This window comes from Diaporthe batatas, assembly GCF_019321695.1.
Source record: "Diaporthe batatas strain CRI 302-4 chromosome Unknown Contig00001, whole genome shotgun sequence".
Classification (NCBI taxonomy): Eukaryota; Fungi; Ascomycota; class Sordariomycetes; order Diaporthales; family Diaporthaceae; genus Diaporthe; species Diaporthe batatas.
In genome coordinates, this window is record NW_025408548.1 from 1,342,156 (window position 1) to 1,363,281 (window position 21,126).

Consider the following 21,126-nt stretch of genomic DNA (forward strand, 5'->3'; position numbering starts at 1 on the left):
AAAATAGGCTCTTATATAACTCCTAAATATAGTAGTAAAATACTAGGATAGCCTCTTAGATTTTATCCTAGATTATAATATTTACAACTAAATAATTATTACTAATAGAGTCAGTTAAATTACAAATAAATATAGCTATACTATAGTAGTAGTTACTATATTTAAAGGTAAGATTAAAAAAGCTATTAGGGTTAATAAATCTAATTATAACCTACTAGTAATATTAATCCTATTATAAATTTAAAAATATTATATTTTAAATTATTATAAAGAATTATACTTATTTAATTAACCTTACATCCATTAAAAATAAAGTAGCACTAATTAATATTAGCATTATTACCTTTAAGGTAGACTAGGGTAGACTCTTATTTTCTATAATTAAGAGATATTTTTTAAACTAAGTGTTAATTAATACTATACAGCCTTTGCCCTGTTAAAAATCTATAGTTATTATAAGGTTAAGCTTATAATCGTAACCTAACATAGACTATAGGCTGCCGTAGACGCAGACTAAAGGTTGATATAAATTGGAGGCTAATATAAACTAGAGGCTGATATAAACTGGAGGCTGATGTAGATTGGAGGCTGGTAATGCTAGTGATGTAATGGTAATTCTATTAACTCGAGGGTAGTTCTATTAACCTAGGGGTGGTTCTATTAACCTAAGGGTGGTTCTATTAACCTAAAGGTAGTTCTATTAACCTAAAGGTGGTTCTATTAACCTAAGGGTGGTTCTATTAACCTAAGGGTAATTTATTAACTTAGAATAATTCTATAAACTTAAGGGTAATTCTATTAACCTAAGGGTAGTTCTATTAACCTAAAGGTAATATTATTAACCTAAAAGTAATTTATTAATTTAAGAGTAATTTATTAACTTAAAAGTAATTTATTAATCTAAGAGTAATACTATTAACGTAATAATATTACTATTAACATAAATATATTACTTATTACTAACAACCTAATAGCTAATTACTTACTATAGTTATAATATAATAGATAGTTAACCTTACCATTAATAATAGGTATATTTTTCTATAAGCTTATTTCCATATTAGTAGTAATTAATCTTAACTAAAACATAATAATACCTTTAAAGTACCTTAAGATATATTTAAGATACCTAAATATTTTTAAAGCCTTAAAGGTACTCTTTAATACACCCTAAACACCTTTTAAGCCTACCCTTAAAGACCTTTAAGCACCTTAAGCTAATACTCTCAACTATACCAGCCAATACTTTCAAAAACCAAGCAAGTAGTTTTCACAGACAATATAGTACCCTAGGCTTCCTAGCTAGTAGGTAAGGCACCCAAGAATAAAACCGCCCTAGATAAAGCTATCATAGAAGAGGTTACTATAAGGGGGAGCTATCGTAGGCTTAAGGTACCATAAGGTAGTATTATTATAAGGAGATAGTAGCTATAGGGAGGACTATTACAAGAGGAGTGGCAGAGAGGACTTATTAAGATTAGGTAGTAGTGGTACTAGTGGTGGTATCGTGGTATTGTGAGGGAAAGAGAGAGAGAGTGAGAGAGTTGGGTGGTGGTGGTAGTGGTGGTTCTAGGGGAAGAGTGGTAGTGGGCTGCGCACGGGCCACCGCCCTGGTAGGCCTGGGGGACAGTACCTGGCAGAGGTCACACTTTTGCCCGCCCATACTTGCATGATGTCACTAATTTCTCATGATACTTGCATGCATTTTTTTTTCACAACCATACTTCCAACTTGGATTTTTTTTACAACCATACTTCCAACCTTAATTTTTTTTACAACCATACTTCCAACTTGGATTTTTTTTACAACCATACTTCCAACCTTTATTTTTTTCACAACCATACTTCCAACCTTAGTTTTTTTCTGCCATACTTATCCATAAACACTAAGGTAAGTATGCCATCAAAAGGAGGAAAGGGAGAGGGAGAAGGTGGGAGGGCGGCTGGGTTTTTATATTCAGGGGGGCAGGATTCTGCCGGGATGGAGCGCGTCCGAAATCTGACCGCCTTTGCCGTTTTTGGAAGCTTGCACGGCTGCCTGGCTTTGCTTCTGGCGCCAACGGCCTTGATCAGTCACTTGCCTACCTAGGCAGCTGAGTACCTGTAGTCAGACCCAAAGAGAATTATTTGATTTTACGTGGGTCATTCTCACAGGGGGTTGGCCACCTAGAATGGAGAAATATAGTAGTCTGTGCCATCTGAGATAGATTCCTGCCCAAAGAGGCAGCGAGCACCCTGAACGGCCCTGCTCCAAGCCTGCCGGCCGGCCGACCCCAGGCGTTGGAGCTCCCCCGGGAGGTACCGAGCCGAAGGAAAATCTCACCACTAGCATCGCATCATAGAATTTTGGTAGAGCTCTCGACTGTCTCGCCCGCCAAGCCTGCTCCCCGAATTGTTTGCCCACGTCCAATCCCACGCCCACGCCCGCGGCCACGCCTATGCCCATGTAGCAGGTCTGGTCCTTCAAGAGCGAAAAGAACAACCTACGCAATGGCAGCCAAGGACGGAGAGCGGAGCGCCTCCTCGGCGACCCGGTTCACAGCGACAACGCCCCATGCATCCGGCCCGTCACGATTCCCACCGCCACCCGGGGCAGGAGGTCCCAGGAACCCAGCTGCAGCGTCTTCTGCGCGGGCGGCGTCATCACCAACCTCAGAGACCCCCGAGCAGCGGGTGGCACGGTTACGAGCGGCGCACGAGAGGGCAAAGACCGCCCAGATATCACGGTTCGACCAGTTCATCGCCAAGTCACGGCCCTTCTTCGACTCGGCGCACAGGATCACCGTCATAAGCCTGGTTGGGCTCACGGGTACGCAATGAACTGCCCCGTCAAATCCCATGATCTCCTCCTGCGGACGTGTCAATGCTAATTGCTGTTCCCTTACCTCCCAAACAGCCGTCGCCGGTCTCCTCACAGCGTACACAGCATACGACATGCTCCGGTACAACCGCAAGCGCAAGGCAGAGTTCCTCGAGGCCCAACAGAGGATGTCGGCCGACAGTCTGGAGGCCGCACGGCTGGCGTACATGAGGGGCGACGCGACCGACGAGCAGATCTCGCTGGTGGAGGAGGCCAACGCCCGCGCCGCCAGCGGCGGTGGGGACTTCAAGCTGCCCAGCATACTGAGCGCGCCGAAGCCGATCAAGCGGGACGACGAGACACCGGGAATAGCAGAGCAGGCGGCGGCCGTGGCCGCGGCGAAGGACGAGAACAACAAGTCGTCCGGTCTCTTTGGGTGGTTCTCGTCCAAGAAGCCAGCCCAGGAGTCGACAGGCAGCAGCAGCAGCAGCGACGCGCCGCGCTCGCTCGAGGAGAAGCAGGACATGCTAAGGAAGGCCCGCGAGGCGTTCGAGAAGGAGAAGGAGGCGCAGCGGAGCGGAGGGCCGCTGGACCGCCTCGGGATCGAGGAGCCGGCCGCATCACCGACGCAGACGAAAGAGGCGGAGCAGCCCAAGAAGAAGGGGTGGTGGTAGTGCAGGAGACCGGGCGATCTTGGCTCCCAATATTCCAAAACCGAGAGGCAGTGATGATGCGAGCTGGCGAGGCAGAATCGGCCGCAGCCGTCGGGCGGGCGGGCGAGCCACCCCCCATCGCACAGCATGACGCCGATGGGGGGAAGCTGTAACAAAAAGAAAATTGTACGGGATCTCTCAAGCATGTGTCGGCGTCTGGGCTGTGTATATAGACTGGCGATTGGTTCCGTTGGGACATTTTGGACATTGCATCTCGATCTTCACGGCCCATCCCTCCTCTCTTTCTCACCGCATCCTGCCCCCTGCAGTGTCACGCCCTCGATGCCCAACCTAAATAGAAGCAGAACCGTCATCGACAGCGCTGGGAGTTCAAGGCGGCTGGGGAAATGACTTGCATTAGCTTGGGCCCGGGGCAGTGGATCGACATGAAGCTCCACGGTCAGCCCAAACCCCAAGGTCACGGGATGCGTGCTACGAGGCTCATCATGCTGCATGGGAGTAGCATTGCATGCAGCAAATGGCAACTGCGGAAACAACCCGTGTTGTATCAACCGTGAGATTTTGCCGGTGAGCTGCGCCCGTCCACTATGTCGGGGCCGTCCTGGCACGGCATAAATTCAACGTTTCCACCGGAAGGATCCTATCTGTGCAACGTTGGGCTTTGACAGGTTTTACCTTGGCCTTGGGCTTCTCGGGAGCAGCCGGCTAGAGACCTTGGAAGTGCACCTTTGGGGGCTTTCAATCTCCCGGCAGGGCTGTCTACACGGCCAATACATCTGTCCTATCGACGTCGCTAGCAACTGCTCACCCTCCACTGCGACATCGGAGCACATGTTCGACGGTCCAAGTGGTGGGTGGGCGGAAGGCTGTTCTGATTCGGCCGTGATTTCAACACCCGAAACGGATGGATCAACCGACGGGAATCCACCCTTCATACCTAGGTACGCATATTGGTCCTATCTTCACACTCCCGAAATCTTGAACATCCCCCGGCGTAAACGCTGGGTCTTGAGCGTTTACCATTGTATGAAGGCGCCATGTATGTCTTCGGACGTATACGGAATAGAAGCGAAACCAGATACCCCGGCGTACCTGGTCGGCATCAACTTGAATTCTGGTTGAGTTCATGGCGCCGTTACTAGGCATCACTGCAGTCTGTGCAGCTGAACAGGGAGTCTCGGAAAACGCCATGCCTCTAAGGCGGTCGGTGGAAGCTTCGGGGAGCGTGGTTGGTGTCGAAGGAACTGACGTCGCCATGTTCTCCCAAGTGGGCAAATAATACGAGTCACTGAGAGCGCATGCGACGGGTAAGATAGAACCGTCCTAAATAAATTCAAAGTCAGTCAAGACAAGAACTGTTTGTCCGATACTCCAGTGCAAAAGGTGCCTGGTCCACCCTCTCGCAACCGAGAACGCCGTCTCAAACACACTTTACGTGCGGCTGCCCAGGGCCGAACCACGTCCTCCATGCAGAACAGTATTATAAGTATAGCACCATAACGGCTACACTCTTTCAAATCACCTTTTCCTGTCTCCTACATATCCATGGAATCTAGGTACCATGTACGCCACGTGAAGCTTTCTGGGTGCAATATCTGACAGGTATGTTAATACATGGACTCAACGTATGATTTCAGATTTCCAAAGCCGTGACCATAGACCCAGGCTACGCGGCCGTCATCACTGGCGCGAAAACTGGCCCTCTGGTGTTTTGCGGCACCGCTGCCGAGTGGACCGGGCCAGTCAATGCGATGCCATCCTTGACAAAGAAGGAGAAGAAAAGAAAGACAGACCTGCCTCAGACGCCACTCAGATCTTCATTCTTCTAGTTGGGCAAGCAGCACAACGTTCATGCATGCAAGCCGCGCATGACGTCTGATTTATTGACTGAGGCCCACAGCTACAGGTACACTGATACGCGGTTCGAGGAAGCTGCTTAGTTGACGCGTTATAGTTGCTAGTCCAGAAAAACAACTTACACAGTACCAGTAGTATCTAGCCACTTGCTTCGTTTTGCTCTTCTTGTGTTTAGACGTTGAGGTCGAAGATGAGGAGGGCTGTGTTTTTCCAGTCACCAGCAACTCTCGACGTATTGTATTATCGCGCTGATGAGGCTCATAAGAGCACTTACCATTGTATCCGCCAATTGGGCTCCTGTCTAGCCACAACTCGAGTCGCTTGAGCCGACCTCACTGCGGCCTGGGTTGTGGAGTGAGCCGGAAGGTTCGGTTCTATAAGCAGAGTTTTTTTCAGACCTTGTCGACGCGCACTGTCGCTAATTGGCTGTAGAGACTTCGAGGGTATGCAGTATCCAGCAATAGAGCTAATTGGTCAAGGAGCGAAACTCTCTTCCAGCGGTGACAATTCGGAGCGGAAGGACAGCTGGACAGGTAACGGGTTACAGGGTCCAGGACAGATCTCGAAATTGACTGGTCGAGCACTGAGTAAGGCTTCCCAGGGTTGTTGGGGGCGATCTGACACTGCTGTTGAGTCCCATAGTAGCACAAACACCTTGGTACTAGACGCGCAGGTCGGGGTCGCGTCTGGCACGAGCTGCCAGATGATCCTACCGTGAACGGAATGGGAAATGAGTAGGGTCTGAGCCGAGAAACACAATTTCCTTGTACACCAAGCCACGTATGCCCGATAAGCCAACCTCCAAGAGAAAAGCCGATAAGGTCTGCAATGCCCACGAGACTGATCCAAAATAATATCCCAATAAGCGAGGTCCCATGTGTGGGTGGTTTTCTTCTCAATCCATTGGTCCTTCCCCCACAGTGGTAAACGCTCATCGGGGTCCCGTGAAAACTGCGAAAGGTGAGCTCTGACGGATGTAACGATGTCAATTGAGCATGTGGACAGACCAGGTATCACGTTGCGTGAAACGGGGCACTTCAGATGAACACAGTAAAGGATAGAAATTTAGCAGAAGGAGAGAAAGAGTTGGTTCCAAGGAGATATATGAGCTACCCAGGTAGGTGGGTGCTGGAAGCATGGGTTTAGGTGCTTACCTAGGTACTCAGATGACAAGGCCCAATCGATCCATGGGGGTCTCAAATATATATGGTGGCTGATGCGGGCCCTGGCAATGCTTCAGGCTGCCCAGGTGGACTGAAACCGGCCGGAGCGGGCGGGGGTCGCTGCAGTTCTAGCTGCATGGCGGCCTTATAACCTTGACGGGTTTTCGTCCTGGTTCATGCGAGTACCTTGATTGCAATGAGGTAGCTGACAAGTAAAATCGTATCAAATTTTGTCCGTGTGGCTTAAATTACTTCGGACTCGGCTAATTAGTGACATGTCCATGCTGTGTCTGGTAGAACAGTGAACACCCGTGTGGCCGAAATGACAGCCGGGGTCTTTGAAGCTATCACCGGTTGCCTACAGCAAGGGCCATGTACGTATAAATGACCCGTATGCATTGTTTTTCGACTTCAATTTAAGTACAAATTCTTTGACCGCCTGCATCGTAATTGAGAATGAAGTCGATGAGTTTATCCTGCAGCTCCAGTCTGGCTATGATGCAAAAGTCGGCGCTGATGAACTTGTAGTAATAAATACTCCGACTGCGCTGCCGGATTGCTAAACTCCACGGCTGACGACGCATCCCCAAAGGCTGCTGTGTAAAATAATCGGGATTCGAAAGCCGCTTAGTGCTGAGAACATGCGTACGCAGTGCAGATACCGTTCGACCACTGATCCCAAGACTTCGGCCGCCGGCGTCCCTCGTAACCTGGCAACGGATGCATGTGGGACATCGGATCACCCCAAACATCCGCTTTGTCCGTCGTCTTATCTCGGTCCCTGTCGAGATGCGAAGTCAAATCTTCATCTGTTTCCTTATTGTACAAGCTGCGCAGCGCTCGTGTTGACATCCCGAGCATTCTGCCCGTCTGATTGAGTGGGGACCGCAGTTGCAAAGACACTATCTCAAGTCAGACTCGGACCAGCCGGTGACTCTGCGGAGATTTCAATGGTACTAACACAATACCAGAAGTACCTGGCTACTTGCTTTGCGCTCTTGGTCTTTATCTCCTTCGACTTCTTCCTCGAAGACGACTATACACTTGTCAGTGTCCGACCAGCTGTGTAAATCACGTTAGTCTCGTGGTTGGGGTGTGTGTGCTCACCACCATCTTCGAAAGCCACTTCGCTATCTGCTCAAGTAGACACGGGCAGAAATAGTTGTCCGATAAAAAGGCGTGGACCTCGGGAACAGGTCGTACACCGCCAGTGTAGCACAGCACTTGGGCCTGTTCCAGGTCCCGTGATATCAATATGACTTGGAGCTTGTTTGCCTTCCAGCAGTGATGACCTTGAAAATGTGGCAGTTTTATAGAGCCGAAATCGTACTGTAAACGATTTATTCATGCGCTGCGGCTTGACATATTTTGTAGCATTGGGTTTGCAGTTTTGGTCGTGAGTCCATGCCATAGTTTCAAGTGTGATGGATGTTGGGGAACTCTGTATGACTCCCTGCATTGATGCGTCCAGCCCGGGTCAAAGTGAATGGATATGTTCTCTGAGCTTGGACGGGAGCTTTCGCCGCCCAGCCCCCTTCGTGCTCCCCAGCCACATAATTGTGTTTTGTAAAGCGAGCACAGGATGGTGCATGCCCTACCTCACACTCCAGTCATAGACCTCAACAAACGAGTGTTAGACGGGGTTGGACTGCAGTTGTGCGGTGCAAACTGAACTTAGAAGAGCCTCTCGACGTAGCAATACATGCAGCTGGTCCCCGAGACTCGACCTTCCAACAAGCTTACTTCTTGAAGCTCCTAGGATTGTGTTCTAAGGATCATTACATTATGGTCTGGCATGAAGACTTCTAGAGGAGCAGACATGAGACGGGAAGGTGCACGCCTTTGTGTAGGTATATATAGTTACCGAAGGACCCAGCTGTTGGGTGAAGTTACCGTCGCCACATCTACCTAGGTATGTAGGTTGCTGACCCGAGATTGGTCTGACTATCTCCGTCAGCAGCATACTCATGCGATCAGCACACCCACTTGCGGGTGCCATATGAGCTTTCTGATGCCCACTCTGTGCATGGATCATGTAGTTGGTCACGTTTGAAGATCGAATTGCTCGAGTCTCGTCCCGAAGACACCTTTCATCGTTCCACTTGATCTTGAACTGTGATCTATTTTCAACTCAAAACAAAGAGGTAAGAAGTCCCGTCATCTGGCCTGTATTCAAGCTTGGGAGACCCGGTACATTGTGTTGCGCGAGGGGATGCAAATTGAACTTCGTATGAGCTAATTATTCCACAAGCTTCCGCTGCATACGTATGCCGATACGCGTCATATTCCAAGGTTGAGTGTCATGCCGAGATGCGGTGGGGAAAGGCCGGCCGACACAAGTGTCTAGTTATAGAAAGAATTCCTGCATCGAACTGGCCCGGTCGGCTGACTGTAAGACTTTCACGACTTGTCGGGCCGGAATTATGACGATAAGCCTCGATCTCGAAATCCACATGTAACACTGTTACTCTAATGCCTAGCTGTGTAGAGCTCTTGATACCACTTTTCTGTAGTAGTTATTTGTTATCAGAGCCTTGCAGCTGGCATATCGGGAGATCGAGCGTTCATTGCAAGATTCTTGACTATCAATCAATTACAGCCCAGTTCGACATGAAGACTGGCTGCCCCTGAATTCGTAATAGAGAGTTATGTATAAAAGAGGAGATGTTGAAATTGGCACGATACCAGTAGTAATGAGGCACAGGTTGGACACCTTTGCCTGATATGCGAGTTGTGTGTAATCGACAGGTCGAATTGTCAAACAAGTCATGACGTGCAGGCGTAGAAGGCGCCACATACGTTTTGTATGTACCTAGGCATGGGGATTAGAAACGAAACCACGCGAAACCACCCTAAGATTGCCAGAAAGGAGGGAACTGGCACCTGGGGCAAGTGGCCTAGCTGTTGGCTTATGCAAGGGACGGGCCGGACACCCCCTTGGGTAAGTCTGTGGCGTGCGCCTGCGTTAGTATACCAAAGTGTCGTACGGTATTTCCAGATATTTGGAGAGAGGTCCTTTGGCCCTTGACCGGCGTCGATCATGACTCGAGATCCAATACATAAGCAGAAAACTGAGCACATGGGATGCTGGGAAGAAGCACTCGCGTGACATATAGGTATCTATGAGAACATGCCTGCCACTTGAAATGGATTAAATATCATTCGCGGTATCAAGTAGCTAAGTAAAGTGGCTTGCTGGTGCGTTCCAATCTGATGCTGATAGGAGCAGTATGGTCGTGGGTATGATATCAAGACTCGACAGGCTTCTACGAACATCTGGAGCTTTACAAGGTTGGAGGGAGTAAGAAAGTGCAGTATAGCACGCATCATCTCTCTCCTGTCGGGGCTGTGGAGCACTCAACTCAAACGGCCACCTATTATAAATACCCAGGTAATGAAGGAGTAGGATCCCTCTCATTCTTTTCTTTCAACTTTTTCAACCGACCGCAGAATATGTCACGTGCTGCTTTCTTTTCACGGAGTTGCTCGGGACATCGTAACAAAACCTATGCGCATTGTATACAGTATTGGAGGGTGGGAGACCTTGCTTGCCCCTCAAGCTCTCCGATGCCGCTTCATTAGCTGTACCACGAAGCTATCAGCCCACTCTACGGTAGCCAGATGTACCAAGCTTTTGTCACCGACTTACCATCGGCACCGGGTAATGCCGCTGCTTTTGTTGACTGCCACCCGGCTCTCGCAGCCCTCTAGGCAATCTCAAAACGGCTGCACGCCTCGAAAGCCATACTCGCAGTTGCCCAGGCGAGCTAGTCATCACAGCGTGGCACGCTTGTTCTGCAGTCTGCCACATGGTAATTACTGGACATGGACAATCAACGACCCCGGGAACTTTGAATTTGGTAAGTAGATCCGACGTAATGGATGCGTGTGACAGAATGCAATTGTTGGGCATCACTGCTTGGTGCTTTCTTCCGAGTTTTGAGAAATGTGTCAGACTAAAACTTGGCTGCAACACGTTGCACAACGCAATTGGATGCATCCGCGAATGAATTTGGGCTCGGTCTCAACCAGTTGACTCAAAAGTAGGTGGCATTCGGGCAGGATCACGCGTAGGAATCGGCAGCCCGGTGAATGTAGGTATGCGCATGTGGGCGCCCCTGAAGAACTGGCATTCAGGCTCGCGCTATCTAGATTCAGGGCTGTCGCTCCGCGACCCTTATTGGGTGCTGTAGAATTGACCACGTCAGAGTGGTGCAGTTCCTTTGATCATGCAAGTAATTGGGCAGTTCTAATTGAAGCACCATATGGCTCGGGCGACGGAGAAATAGGAAAGGCGCCTGTGTCTCGAGTGTACCCTGCGTCAAGCAGTGCGGATCATTGACATGATCGTGGCATTGGGGAAACGGTATGGTCGGTGTTCAAGGCAGGTCAGAACCACTTGAATGCGAAAGAAATGTTCAGCATCAAGTACCTACAAAGTATAATGCCACTCATAATCTTTGATATTCACTTCTTTTGGGGTTTTTGGGAAAGGCTGGGTTTTGATCAACACACGCGGTGTCATGTGGGACAGAATCGCTCGCCGCCATTGGCGGAATTCGGTGAGAAGCATACTGGCCCAGGGCCTTCGAGCCTTGTGAAGCATGGCCTTGGATAGACGATGGCGCCTTGCTTATATTCCCGGCCTTTCTTTGATTAGTCCGTGACAGTGCGGCGGTGTAGTTCCCCTGGATAGTGTGTATGACCACACTATCTCTGTCAAAGCTCATCGGTCAGAGACGATCAGCGTGGCTGTGGTAGTCGAAGAAATTATTCGTTAGATACCGACTGGTCCCTCCCTAATTCTGTAACTAGATAAATCAACACGTCTGCTACATCAACTGCCAGCCCAAGGCTTTTAACGTTCTCTTGCAAGCATTCATGAAATTCGGAATCCGGCCTTTCGCAGAGTTAAAGAAACTCTTTGGTACCATACCTGTCTACTCATCTATTTATAGAGCATCTTCTTATACATCCCAATGTGTTCATCCTACGACAGGTTCCTTCGGCCCAAACTCAATGCTCAATGGCAAAACATCGAAAACCAGACGTTCATCGACTACAACGAATTAAAGAGTGTTCCTCCATTCGAAGGAGATGAAGGGGAAACAACCGACGAGGACGTGGAGGAAAATGAAAGTGATGAAGCATCTGATCACGATGAGAGTGACGGAGAAGGCGAAGATGAGCATTCAATCGCAGCGAATGAGGCCGGGTTGACAAATGACCACCCACTACCAAATGGTACAACTGGGTTGCCGCAAGACAACATCGTCGCACGCTTTGTGAATGCCATGGAAGACCAAGATCCTTTGCATCCAGACTCAATATCGAGACTAGGAAATTTCTTGAAATTGGCCACGCTCGAACGTTTGGAAGAGGCCAGTAAAGAAGTTAAAGGGAGCCGAATCTTGCTCGAAGACAGGAACTTTTCTCACAAAACCTTTCGGCCTTATCCTAGATCAATGAACCCTAAGCAGCTGTATGAGGCTCTAGTGATACAAGTGAGTACAAATTGGAACCGTTCGCCATCGGAGCTAACCGGAATCTAGAGATATCCAGTCATGAACGCGCCTAACAGCGAGATTCTCGAGAAACAAGCACGAGATTGGCGAGACACACTCCGATCTGGTCTTTATTTGTTGATATCGAAGATCCATGGTCACCCAGACCCCTTGAAGGAGCCACAAACGGCCAGAACCACGACAAAGAGCTCAGACGATGCGCCAAAGCTGTGGACTAAGGCCGAAAACTGCCAGGTGGAGAGGCGCACACTGTGAGTACTTAATCTAGTCAATGTGCGGTGGCTTATCTCACCTGAATCTTGTGGAATGACTAGATATGTCTCGAACCCTAACGAATGGACTGCTTTGGTTCTTGTCGAAACAGCAAGTCCAACCCAAGCACCGGTCCTGTTGGACTTCATCGATCGGTACCTCAAGTTCGAAACATCGATCTCCGTCAATGTCAATGTGAGATCATTGGTCTCCTTGTATTTTGGAGCCCATGTAGATGTCTGACAGGCTATAGCCGTATCTTGCAAGGATGACATTATCCCTCCATCTTCCATTCTACACAATTTCACAGAGGTCATATACGGATTCTCGCCAGAACCACCAACGTGTACCACTGCGGCAATCATTTGAACTGCCCTACATGCATCTATTGGGAACCCTGGAAGACCTACCGAAGCCGGGTAGGTGGATATGCGAGTCACAAGTGTCCCTACTCGTATCGATCGTTGACCTCAACGGCTGGACCGCTTACGTCTTCGAGGACACTTACTACAAGGAGCATCAGCTCCCCCAATACTGGGATGACTTCTGCTCCCAGCCTGGCTACTATTACCCCGATGCACTGACTTCGGGAAAACTTGATTCGACTCGTTTTCTCGAGCCAAGGATGTACTTCCTCAGAGTGTTCGAAACCCGTATCGAACAAGTCTACAGAGAATGGCGGGTAGCAGTGGATACACTGGCTGAAATAGTGAAAAGGTGAGTCAATCGAACTCATTTCCTGCGACACGATCCCCAAGAGCATTTTATGAAGCAAGTCTAATAAAATAAATGCCAGGCATAGACCAGAACGGATTCTAACCGCGTTGGGGAGATCTGGCAATCAACGAAAGGGAAAGCGTGAGAAACAGATATTGCTACAACAGCGGTATTCCGAATGGATCACCAACATGACCAGTGTCGTATCAGATCAGTCTGAACAAATCTCAACCACACTTACTGCGTGGGACGAATTCGAGAAAAGGTGTACGAAGTACTTTCCAGAAGATGTAAACTCGCCATTGGAGACCAAGATTGGCCACACCTTCTCAATGATCAAGTTGCTGAAGGTCAGACTTGACGGCTTAAGCCAGGAAATCGCCAGGGATCAGAGCGCAGTAAATCATCAAATCCCTGTTAGCTGACTGAAAATATTTTGCTAACTTGCAAATGGCAGCTCAGTGCACAGTTGGCAGTTGAGAACACTGGAACCGCGAAGCTTGTCAAGGCCCTGACTGTCATTTCTATTGTGAGTATGTCTTTTTCCTCACAAGCAACCACTCGTCCAATGAATATCGCAATTTAACATCGTTTCAACATATAGGTCATGATGCCGATGGTCTTGAATAGTCAGTAAAATCTCCATATTGTTATGTTAGGCATCTTCTTGCTTTACGCTTTCCCAGACTGCCAGTGTGTTGCATCAAAACCACAAGAGATTACTAACCCGTTCCCAGTTGCTTTATTCAGCATTCAACCGGGGGTCATGCCTTTCCATATGGACTTTCTCGCATTCGTGAAATCATTTTTCGCCATTGTAATTTTCGTCTGTATTGTGTGGGTGGTTTTGTGGCAATGGGACACTGTGACAATGCTCATTTGTTTCACCCTGTACAGAACAGACGAAACAGTTCAGCTGCTAGCAGTATCATCGAGCTACCCTTTGCACGACACACGTGTAAATGAAGAAGGCGACAGTACTGGGTCCATGACACGGGAAGATTTAGAGATGAGGAGTTCATTTCCTATATCTCGAACTTCTCTTTTGAGCCGTTTCTCTGCCGGGTTATTTCTAAGGCGCGGTCGCCAGGAGGGATTAACAACAGCACGTGATCCACGTGATCCTAGGAGTCTTGAGGCTGGTCTTTGTGTCTGAGAGATCATCCACCTCTAATGCTTTAGTTTGTTCTTTTTCCGTTTTTTTATTAAAACGTTCTGTTCGAATAGCATGCTTATGTAGCGTAGCATCACGATGACTCAATTGTAACTTCTCCCCGGCCTTTGTGCACCAGGGGATCGTGTATTGACTTCGCAGATCGATCTTGATTCTATGACTGGCAGCACCTCATAGCCCAGTCAAATGACTACCTAGATTCTGGCTTCATAAAATTTAAAAGACTTTTTGTGCTAGTAGCCTTGATCCGGCCTCCACCTGGTGTCTTCTCTACTGCGAGACTAGTTGGCAGCTTCGTTATTAGTGCGGATAGTACATTTATGGCGTGATTATTAGTATTTCTTCCAATTTTGTAAAACAGTCTACTGTAGTGAAAGAAAAGCATTTTTGCCAATAATCATTCCCTGCTCATCACGGTATTGGTCCCAGCCTCAAACTCCGATATAAATAAGTGCCCCGTCCCGCCTCAACCTGCGTAGAAAAGTTTCACCCAAACCGAAAACTTCATTTTTCACAACATCCTGCACAACGCCAAGGCAAACATAATCTCCAACTGGACTACCAACCAGCACCTGAACTTTTGTTTCAACCCACAGAAGACTTCAAGCTATCACCACACTCACGGCTTCACCACACTCAAAAGCTCAACGCCGAGTTTCCTTTAGCAAGATGAAGCTCTACATGCTTTCCAGCACCACCGCGCTGCTTGCACTGCTCACCGCGGCCTCGGCATTGCCAGCAGACCCAAGCACCACTGTGCCACCGCCTATCATAACTCCAACAACCGGCCACGTCAACCAAGGAGAACAAGTGCCGCCTGAAATCTCGAAGGAGGAGCAGGCCAACCAGTATCTCTTCAACATGACCTTGGAATCGTTCATTTCCCTCCGTGATCAACGTTACCCATCTTATTTCTGGTGGGAAAGCGATGGCTGTTCACAGTCGCCCAATGCGCCATTTGGATTTCCCTTCCTCCCGGCCTGTTACCGTCACGATTTCGGCTACGACCAGTACAAGCGTGTATGTATAAAACTCTTCCCCTACTTTTGATCAGTCAATCTCTTTCCAGTTCTAGCCAATTTCCATGGGGAGACCTGCCGTCATCTGGCCATCGAGAACTATACCTAAGTGACATTCAAACGCTGTCGATACTAACTGTGTGCGCTCCAGCAAAACAGATTCACACCAGACGCCAAGAACAAAATTGACCGCAACTTCAGAGCAGAGTAAGTTCCTGTGGTGCCCCACCATCAACTCCGACGTGATGAGATGTGACTAATAGAATTTCTTAGCCTGTACCACATTTGCTCGGCCCCGGACCTCAAAAACGAGATCTGCGAGGCATGCGCTGAAGACCCAAACCGTGGGGACTTCGACTGCAAGCACAGGACCGACATGTGCAAGTTCCCACAAGAGGATGTTTGCAAATGTCTTGGTGGTAAGCCGCCCCCCCCCCCCCAAAAACACTAGCCTAGGCCCTACCAGTACTAGACCTCGGGATATACCCGAGGGCATGTACCTAGGTAGTTACTTTGAATAGTTTTCTAACGCGTGCGAACAGACATCTACTACACTGCCGTCAAGGCATTCGGTCGCAAACAAAAGTCGAGGTCGAGGGGACTTTTCCATTTTGACGTCCCATCAATTGACTTGACACAGTTCGGACTTTGTCTGAACAAGAACATGCATTCGGCGGACGACAAGCCTGTCGACTAAGATGCTCATGTGTTGGGTTTATCCGGCGTTGTTATGCTGTAGGGACGGATTTTTCTTTTTTCTTTTTGCTTCCGAGGTTCGATTTATTTCGAAGAACGTTGGAACAAGATCGGGCGGTCGGCGGCAACTACAGACGAAGTCAGGGAATTTGTACGAATTTAGAGCAAAGTGAAGATGTCGAAAATATTAACAGGAAAAGGTTGGACATGACGCATGGAATTAAATGATCCTCATACAGATCTTCTGAATACACACCCGTGATGAACCTCAGGTAGAAAGAAGTGTTGGTCCCCTTGCGAAGGAGTGCCTTTAAAATATGGAATATGGCAGCATCACAGTAACAGACTTTCCAGCAAAACCTAAGCCTGTAAGAAATATTACTGGAGACTCCATTTTCAACACTAATAAAGTAACCCCAGGTTTGTAGACCTCTACAACCGTCAAATGTCTGACTGAGCTTGTCCTGGTAGCCCCAGGAAGGTGTGAGCGTGTAATCTGGACGTAACCAGAACCAACCAGACAACCGGCACTTGGTCACAAGATCACCTACAAACCGTCGACGCCTGCCGACGAGGAAGACTATCCCCCTCCTGGGCGTGGAAACAGGTTATACCAGGTGATCCTTCACGAATACCGAACCCCTCCCGAGGGACGTTTGAGATCGGGGACAAGATATCTTGTCATTCTAAATCGGGATTGGGCCGTTCTCTGGTTGGGCGGATCACTCGCAGGCGAACCGATCTAGAGTTGTCCCCTAGCGTGCTCCGCATAGCCCCAACTGACACCAGGAACTCGGCAATGGTACAGCACGCGGGCGCGGGGCGCGGGGAGGGTCAGCGGGACGTGTGCCTACCGTGCTGTAAGGCTCAAACAGCGGGTTGCCCGGGATCTCCGCACCTTGGCTGGTTCATGCATAAGTATCGTGGGTACGACACGATGCCCCCCTCAGATGGACGAGTAGGAACATGTCTTGTCTGGTCCACGTGCACCTGGTTCAATTCAACTATTTCTGAAATCACAGCGTTCTCACTATCCGAACTACCAAGCACTCTCGAGGTCCCACCATGGCTGGAACAATGAAGGCAGTAAACTACTCGGGACCGTTCAAAGTGACGGTCCAGGATGTGGAGAAGCCGGGCATCGAGCACCCAGATGATGTAATTGTCAAAGTTACGACTTCAGGTGAGCATAACAGAATATTGAGCGGCCATATCTTTCTTGTCATGCGATACTGAAATTCCCCTCATAGCGATTTGCGGGTCAGACCTGCACATGTACGAAGGCCGTACAGGTGCTCAGCCCGGTATCACATTTGGGTAGGTCAAAGGACCCTTCTACCCAACCCTGTATTGTGGGCTAAGTTCTCCACAGGCATGAGAACATGGGCATTGTTGAAGAGGTTGGATCTGGTGTCACCTTGCTGGAAAAGGGTGACCGTATAGTGATGCCCTTCAACGTTGCGGACGGTCGCTGCCGTAACTGCGAGGAGGGGAAGACAGCATTTTGCACCGGAGTGAATCCCGGCTTTGCGGGCGGTGCTTATGGATATGTGGTGAGTACTTCTAGCTGAAGTTGGACAGATGGTCCAGCGCATCCAGAGGACGGCATGATTGCTCTGTTCTGTTTGAGATCACTCGCTAATTGTGCGGGTATCCAGGCCATGGGACCTTACAGAGGAGGCCAAGCGTAGGTCCCGATCTTCTTCGTGGGCCGTACTTTGCCTAACAACGTGAACTAGTCAATATCTCCGAGTCCCCTACGCGGACTTCAACGCGCTGAAGCTGCCTCCGGGAGACGAACACGAGGCGGACTTTATCCTTCTCGCCGATATTTTCCCGACAGGCTGGCATGGGGTCACCCTTTCAGGTTTCCAGCCGGGCGAGACCGTTGCAGTATTTGGTGGCGGACCAGTAGGACTAATGGCTGCCTACTCCGCTGTATTGCGCGGTGCCAGCCGTGTCTTGTAAGTGGACCACGGCATACTCGACTCTGACATAACGTTGTAAATTGGCCGCACCACAGGCTGACTCGGTCCATTTGCAGCCTCGTCGATCGTGTTAAGGAGCGCCTTGACGCTGCAGCAAAGATAGGGGCCCAGGCAGTCAATTTCGAAGAGGTTGACCCTGTTGAGAAGATCATCGAGCTGAATGGAGGCATGGTGGACCGTTCTGTTGATGCAGTGGTAAGTAGATTGATGACTGCATAGAGGAGGGGCCGTTCGTGGGCCAACGCTAACATACTCGTCACTTAGGGGTACCAAGCTGTGAGTAAGGGTGGGTCGAGCGAGGTTCCCAATATCGTCCTGGAAAACATGATCAAGGTCACTCGCGCATGCGGCGGTCTGGGCATTCCAGGCCTTTACGTGCCTACGGACCCGGGAGCGCCCGACAAGGCGTCAGGAGAAGGAAAGATCTCCCTGAGCTTTGGAAAGCTCTTCGAGAAGGTAGGATCAGCGCCCGAAAGATGACATTGTGGATCTTCAAGGCTTGTAAATGACTGAGGGCTGACTGGATAACGCAGGGCCTGTCCCTGGCAACCGGTCAATGCAATGTGAAGGCGTACAATCGCTATTTGCGCGACCTGATCATTGCAGGGAAGGCAAAACCTAGTTTTGTTGTGTCTCATGAGGTAAGATTGCAGCCGCGCATCTTCTGTCAACGTGATCAATGGCTGACTCGTCTGTGATCTCAAGATCGATATTGATGACGCTCCAACTGCGTATGAGAAGTTTGACAAGCGGATTGAAGGGTGAGTTGATTGTCCTGAACAGCAAAACCTAGAACACACTCTTGGAACAATTTATGATAACATGTCTTCGGTAGATATACCAAGGTTCTCATTCATCCTAACGGACCTGTTGCTTCCCTTGGTTAGTTAATACATCTTTTGATTGACTTTTAATCAAAAGTTGATGAAGAGGTTATCGCAGCATCTTCGAAGGGTGCCGGTGTATGGGGCGTAGGTGGCAAAGGGATTAGGAGCGTTGAGAAAACAATCAAAAGCTGGGTGTAGAGGAGTGAGCGCTGGCCCTTTTTGTGAACCTTTGCTGCAATCTTATTCTTGGTGTTACGAGGTTTCGATGGACCCTTCAGTTCAAATTTTGTTTTGATCTACACAACTGTTCTTAGTTGTATTTCCATCCTAAGTCATGGGATGCTGACCACAACCTAATTATTTACTGCTACAACAACAATCCAAAACAATCTGCGCAAGACCCCCGACTCAGTAGACATACACGAAATCCTCATTGTTGAGGTCGGTCAAGTCAAGGAGACCCCTATCTTCAGCCAAGGTCCTGTGCTGCGGGATCTGCGCGTCCTCAACCTCGACAGCCTTGCTCGCTTGCATCTTGTCCTTGCTGATCATGGACTCGTCGATGATGATGGCACTCTTTCCGAGCTCTTCGCGACGCTTGGCATGGAGCTTGTTCAGGTACATGAGATAGAACGGGATCAGGGCGGCGATCACACCAACCAGGACAAACATGATGAGGTTGGAAATCAAGCCGGTGCGGTACAGAGGAGCCTGGTCCGTGGAGTAGAGGAGAGGCCCGATGACATTTCCGGCGCACATTCCGATGAACACCACGGCGGAAGTGCACTTCTTCTTGGTGTCGCCGCCAGAGTTGACAGCCTGCCAATTGAAGAGCATTGGGGTGATGGCAGCAAGACAGGATACCTAGCGATGTTGTGAGTCGATGACATAGTATATGTGGGTCTTTTTGAGTCGACTTACAAGGTAGTAGCCAAAGAGCAGAACACCCTTCTGGTGCCTCGGAACGGTGAGAAGAATGACAGTTCCGATCGTAGGCAGCACAGATGTGGCTGCGATAACCAGCCCCTTCCTCTGGATTCTCTGCGCGATCCAGCCAGTCCCGATGATAGCAATAACCTGGATCGCCCCGAACGGGATGTTGAATAGGATGGTCTGGAAGCTCGTGTACCCGAAAGATTTCACAATGAGGCTGCCGAATGTCGTGATCCCGCCGCTCGATATGGAGATCGCGAGGATGGCGATGAACCAGCACCACGTCTTGAGATCACGGGCGGTCTCCCAGACGTGGTCCCACCGCCAGGTCCTCGAGGCGACTCCCATCTGGTTTGCCCGCAGGCGCTCGGTAGCGATGACCTTCTCCCTCTCCGAGAGGAACTTGGTCTCCATAGGCGAGTCCGGCATGAGGCAGAACACAACGATGGAGTAGGCGACGGTCAGCAGCCCGCAAAACAAGAAAATGATCTGGTACTTGAACATGGTCTTGCTCTCGATGTGGCCCAGGCCATATGTGAACAGGCTCCCGATGATGCTCGTCACGCCGTTCATTGCGTTCCAGTAGCTTGTCCTCAGGGTCTGCTCGCCTCGTCGCCACCACATCTGGGTGATGGCTACGCAGCAAGGGGCTATCATGGCCTCGAAGGTTCCCTATAGGATCAAAGTCAGCCACGCGTGATATGGTATAGTGTCTCCATCACGAGACTGCCGGAGGGGACACGAGCTGCGTGGCTTCACTCACAAGGACGAATCGCAAGCCCAGTAAAGATGCGAAGTTTTTGCAGGCAGACATGAGACAAAGCGCTGAGCCCCACAGAAAGACAGCAGACGCGATAACCTTCCCGTTAGGAAACTTGACGAGAAGTACAGCAGCAGTCGGCTGCATTATGAGCTGCGCGAGGTAAAGAATGGAGCCGAGCCATGAATACTGCTTGCCGACGAGGTGAGCATCGTCAACAATTCCGAAGACGCTTGTGACTGGGTGATGTATTCGTTAGCGACGATGAGACGAAGTAGTGTGGGCAGAGTTATTAGACTTGAGGAGCTCTGTGCACAAATGGAAACTCATGAATAGATGGAATTCCAAAGAATTTACGTACAACTGTTGTCATTTGTCAATTAACAGTTCGGGATCATGTTTAGGGTAACAAGGCAACGACAAACCTTAGGGTGCTCTTGTCAAGCTGCTGGAAGAAATAGGCCCACAGGAGCAGGACCAAGACACGCATATCGATCTTGCGCAGCACGGCCTTCTCCTCCTCGACGGTGAATGAAGTGTCCTCATGACTGGCAAGGAAGTCGGCTGCTCGATCGTGGTCCCTCTGTATCTCAGGGGCGGCAGTAATCGCATCGGCGGTGTTCTTGGAGTCCGCTGCAGCCATTTTCGTGGGCAGAGGCAGTCTTTGCACTACAACACGTATGCCAGGCTGCTTCTAAGAGAAAATATAACAATGATCAAGGTCGCGTAGTATCAGGTCACA

General features: G+C 49.4%; 5 protein-coding genes across 5 annotated transcripts; 4 read left to right on the forward strand and 1 right to left on the reverse strand.

The window, feature by feature from the left end:
• Positions 1-2,489: 2,489 nt before the first annotated feature.
• On the forward strand, positions 2,490-3,473 carry KVR01_000527 (uncharacterized protein; the record flags this gene model as incomplete). The annotated part of the gene is made up of 2 exons (XM_044792910.1): positions 2,490-2,808; positions 2,896-3,473. 2 exons carry the CDS (start codon positions 2,490-2,492, stop codon positions 3,471-3,473), a joined length of 897 nt encoding a protein of 298 aa, XP_044650476.1.
• An 8,584-nt stretch (positions 3,474-12,057) lies between these two features.
• On the forward strand, positions 12,058-13,559 carry KVR01_000931 (uncharacterized protein; the record flags this gene model as incomplete). The annotated part of the gene is made up of 6 exons (XM_044788889.1): positions 12,058-12,269; positions 12,333-12,465; positions 12,581-12,987; positions 13,067-13,385; positions 13,445-13,516; positions 13,542-13,559. The coding sequence occupies 6 exons, from the start codon at positions 12,058-12,060 to the stop codon at positions 13,557-13,559; spliced, it is 1,161 nt and encodes a 386-aa protein (XP_044650880.1).
• Positions 13,560-14,830: 1,271 nt separating this feature from the next.
• Positions 14,831-15,877, forward strand: KVR01_000773 (uncharacterized protein; the record flags this gene model as incomplete). Its single annotated transcript, XM_044783370.1, has 4 exons — positions 14,831-15,181; positions 15,332-15,387; positions 15,454-15,599; positions 15,723-15,877. 4 exons carry the CDS (start codon positions 14,831-14,833, stop codon positions 15,875-15,877), a joined length of 708 nt encoding a protein of 235 aa, XP_044650722.1.
• A 1,076-nt stretch (positions 15,878-16,953) lies between these two features.
• On the forward strand, positions 16,954-18,889 carry KVR01_000546 (uncharacterized protein; the record flags this gene model as incomplete). The annotated part of the gene is made up of 11 exons (XM_044791642.1): positions 16,954-17,059; positions 17,127-17,193; positions 17,249-17,429; positions 17,535-17,563; positions 17,616-17,840; positions 17,921-18,059; positions 18,129-18,320; positions 18,398-18,505; positions 18,570-18,625; positions 18,700-18,746; positions 18,786-18,889. The coding sequence occupies 11 exons, from the start codon at positions 16,954-16,956 to the stop codon at positions 18,887-18,889; spliced, it is 1,254 nt and encodes a 417-aa protein (XP_044650495.1).
• Positions 18,890-19,099: 210 nt separating this feature from the next.
• On the reverse strand, positions 19,100-21,027 carry KVR01_000762 (uncharacterized protein; the record flags this gene model as incomplete). The annotated part of the gene is made up of 4 exons (XM_044791420.1): positions 19,100-19,555; positions 19,613-20,296; positions 20,388-20,616; positions 20,810-21,027. The coding sequence occupies 4 exons, from the start codon at positions 21,025-21,027 to the stop codon at positions 19,100-19,102; spliced, it is 1,587 nt and encodes a 528-aa protein (XP_044650711.1).
• Positions 21,028-21,126: the final 99 nt, after the last annotated feature.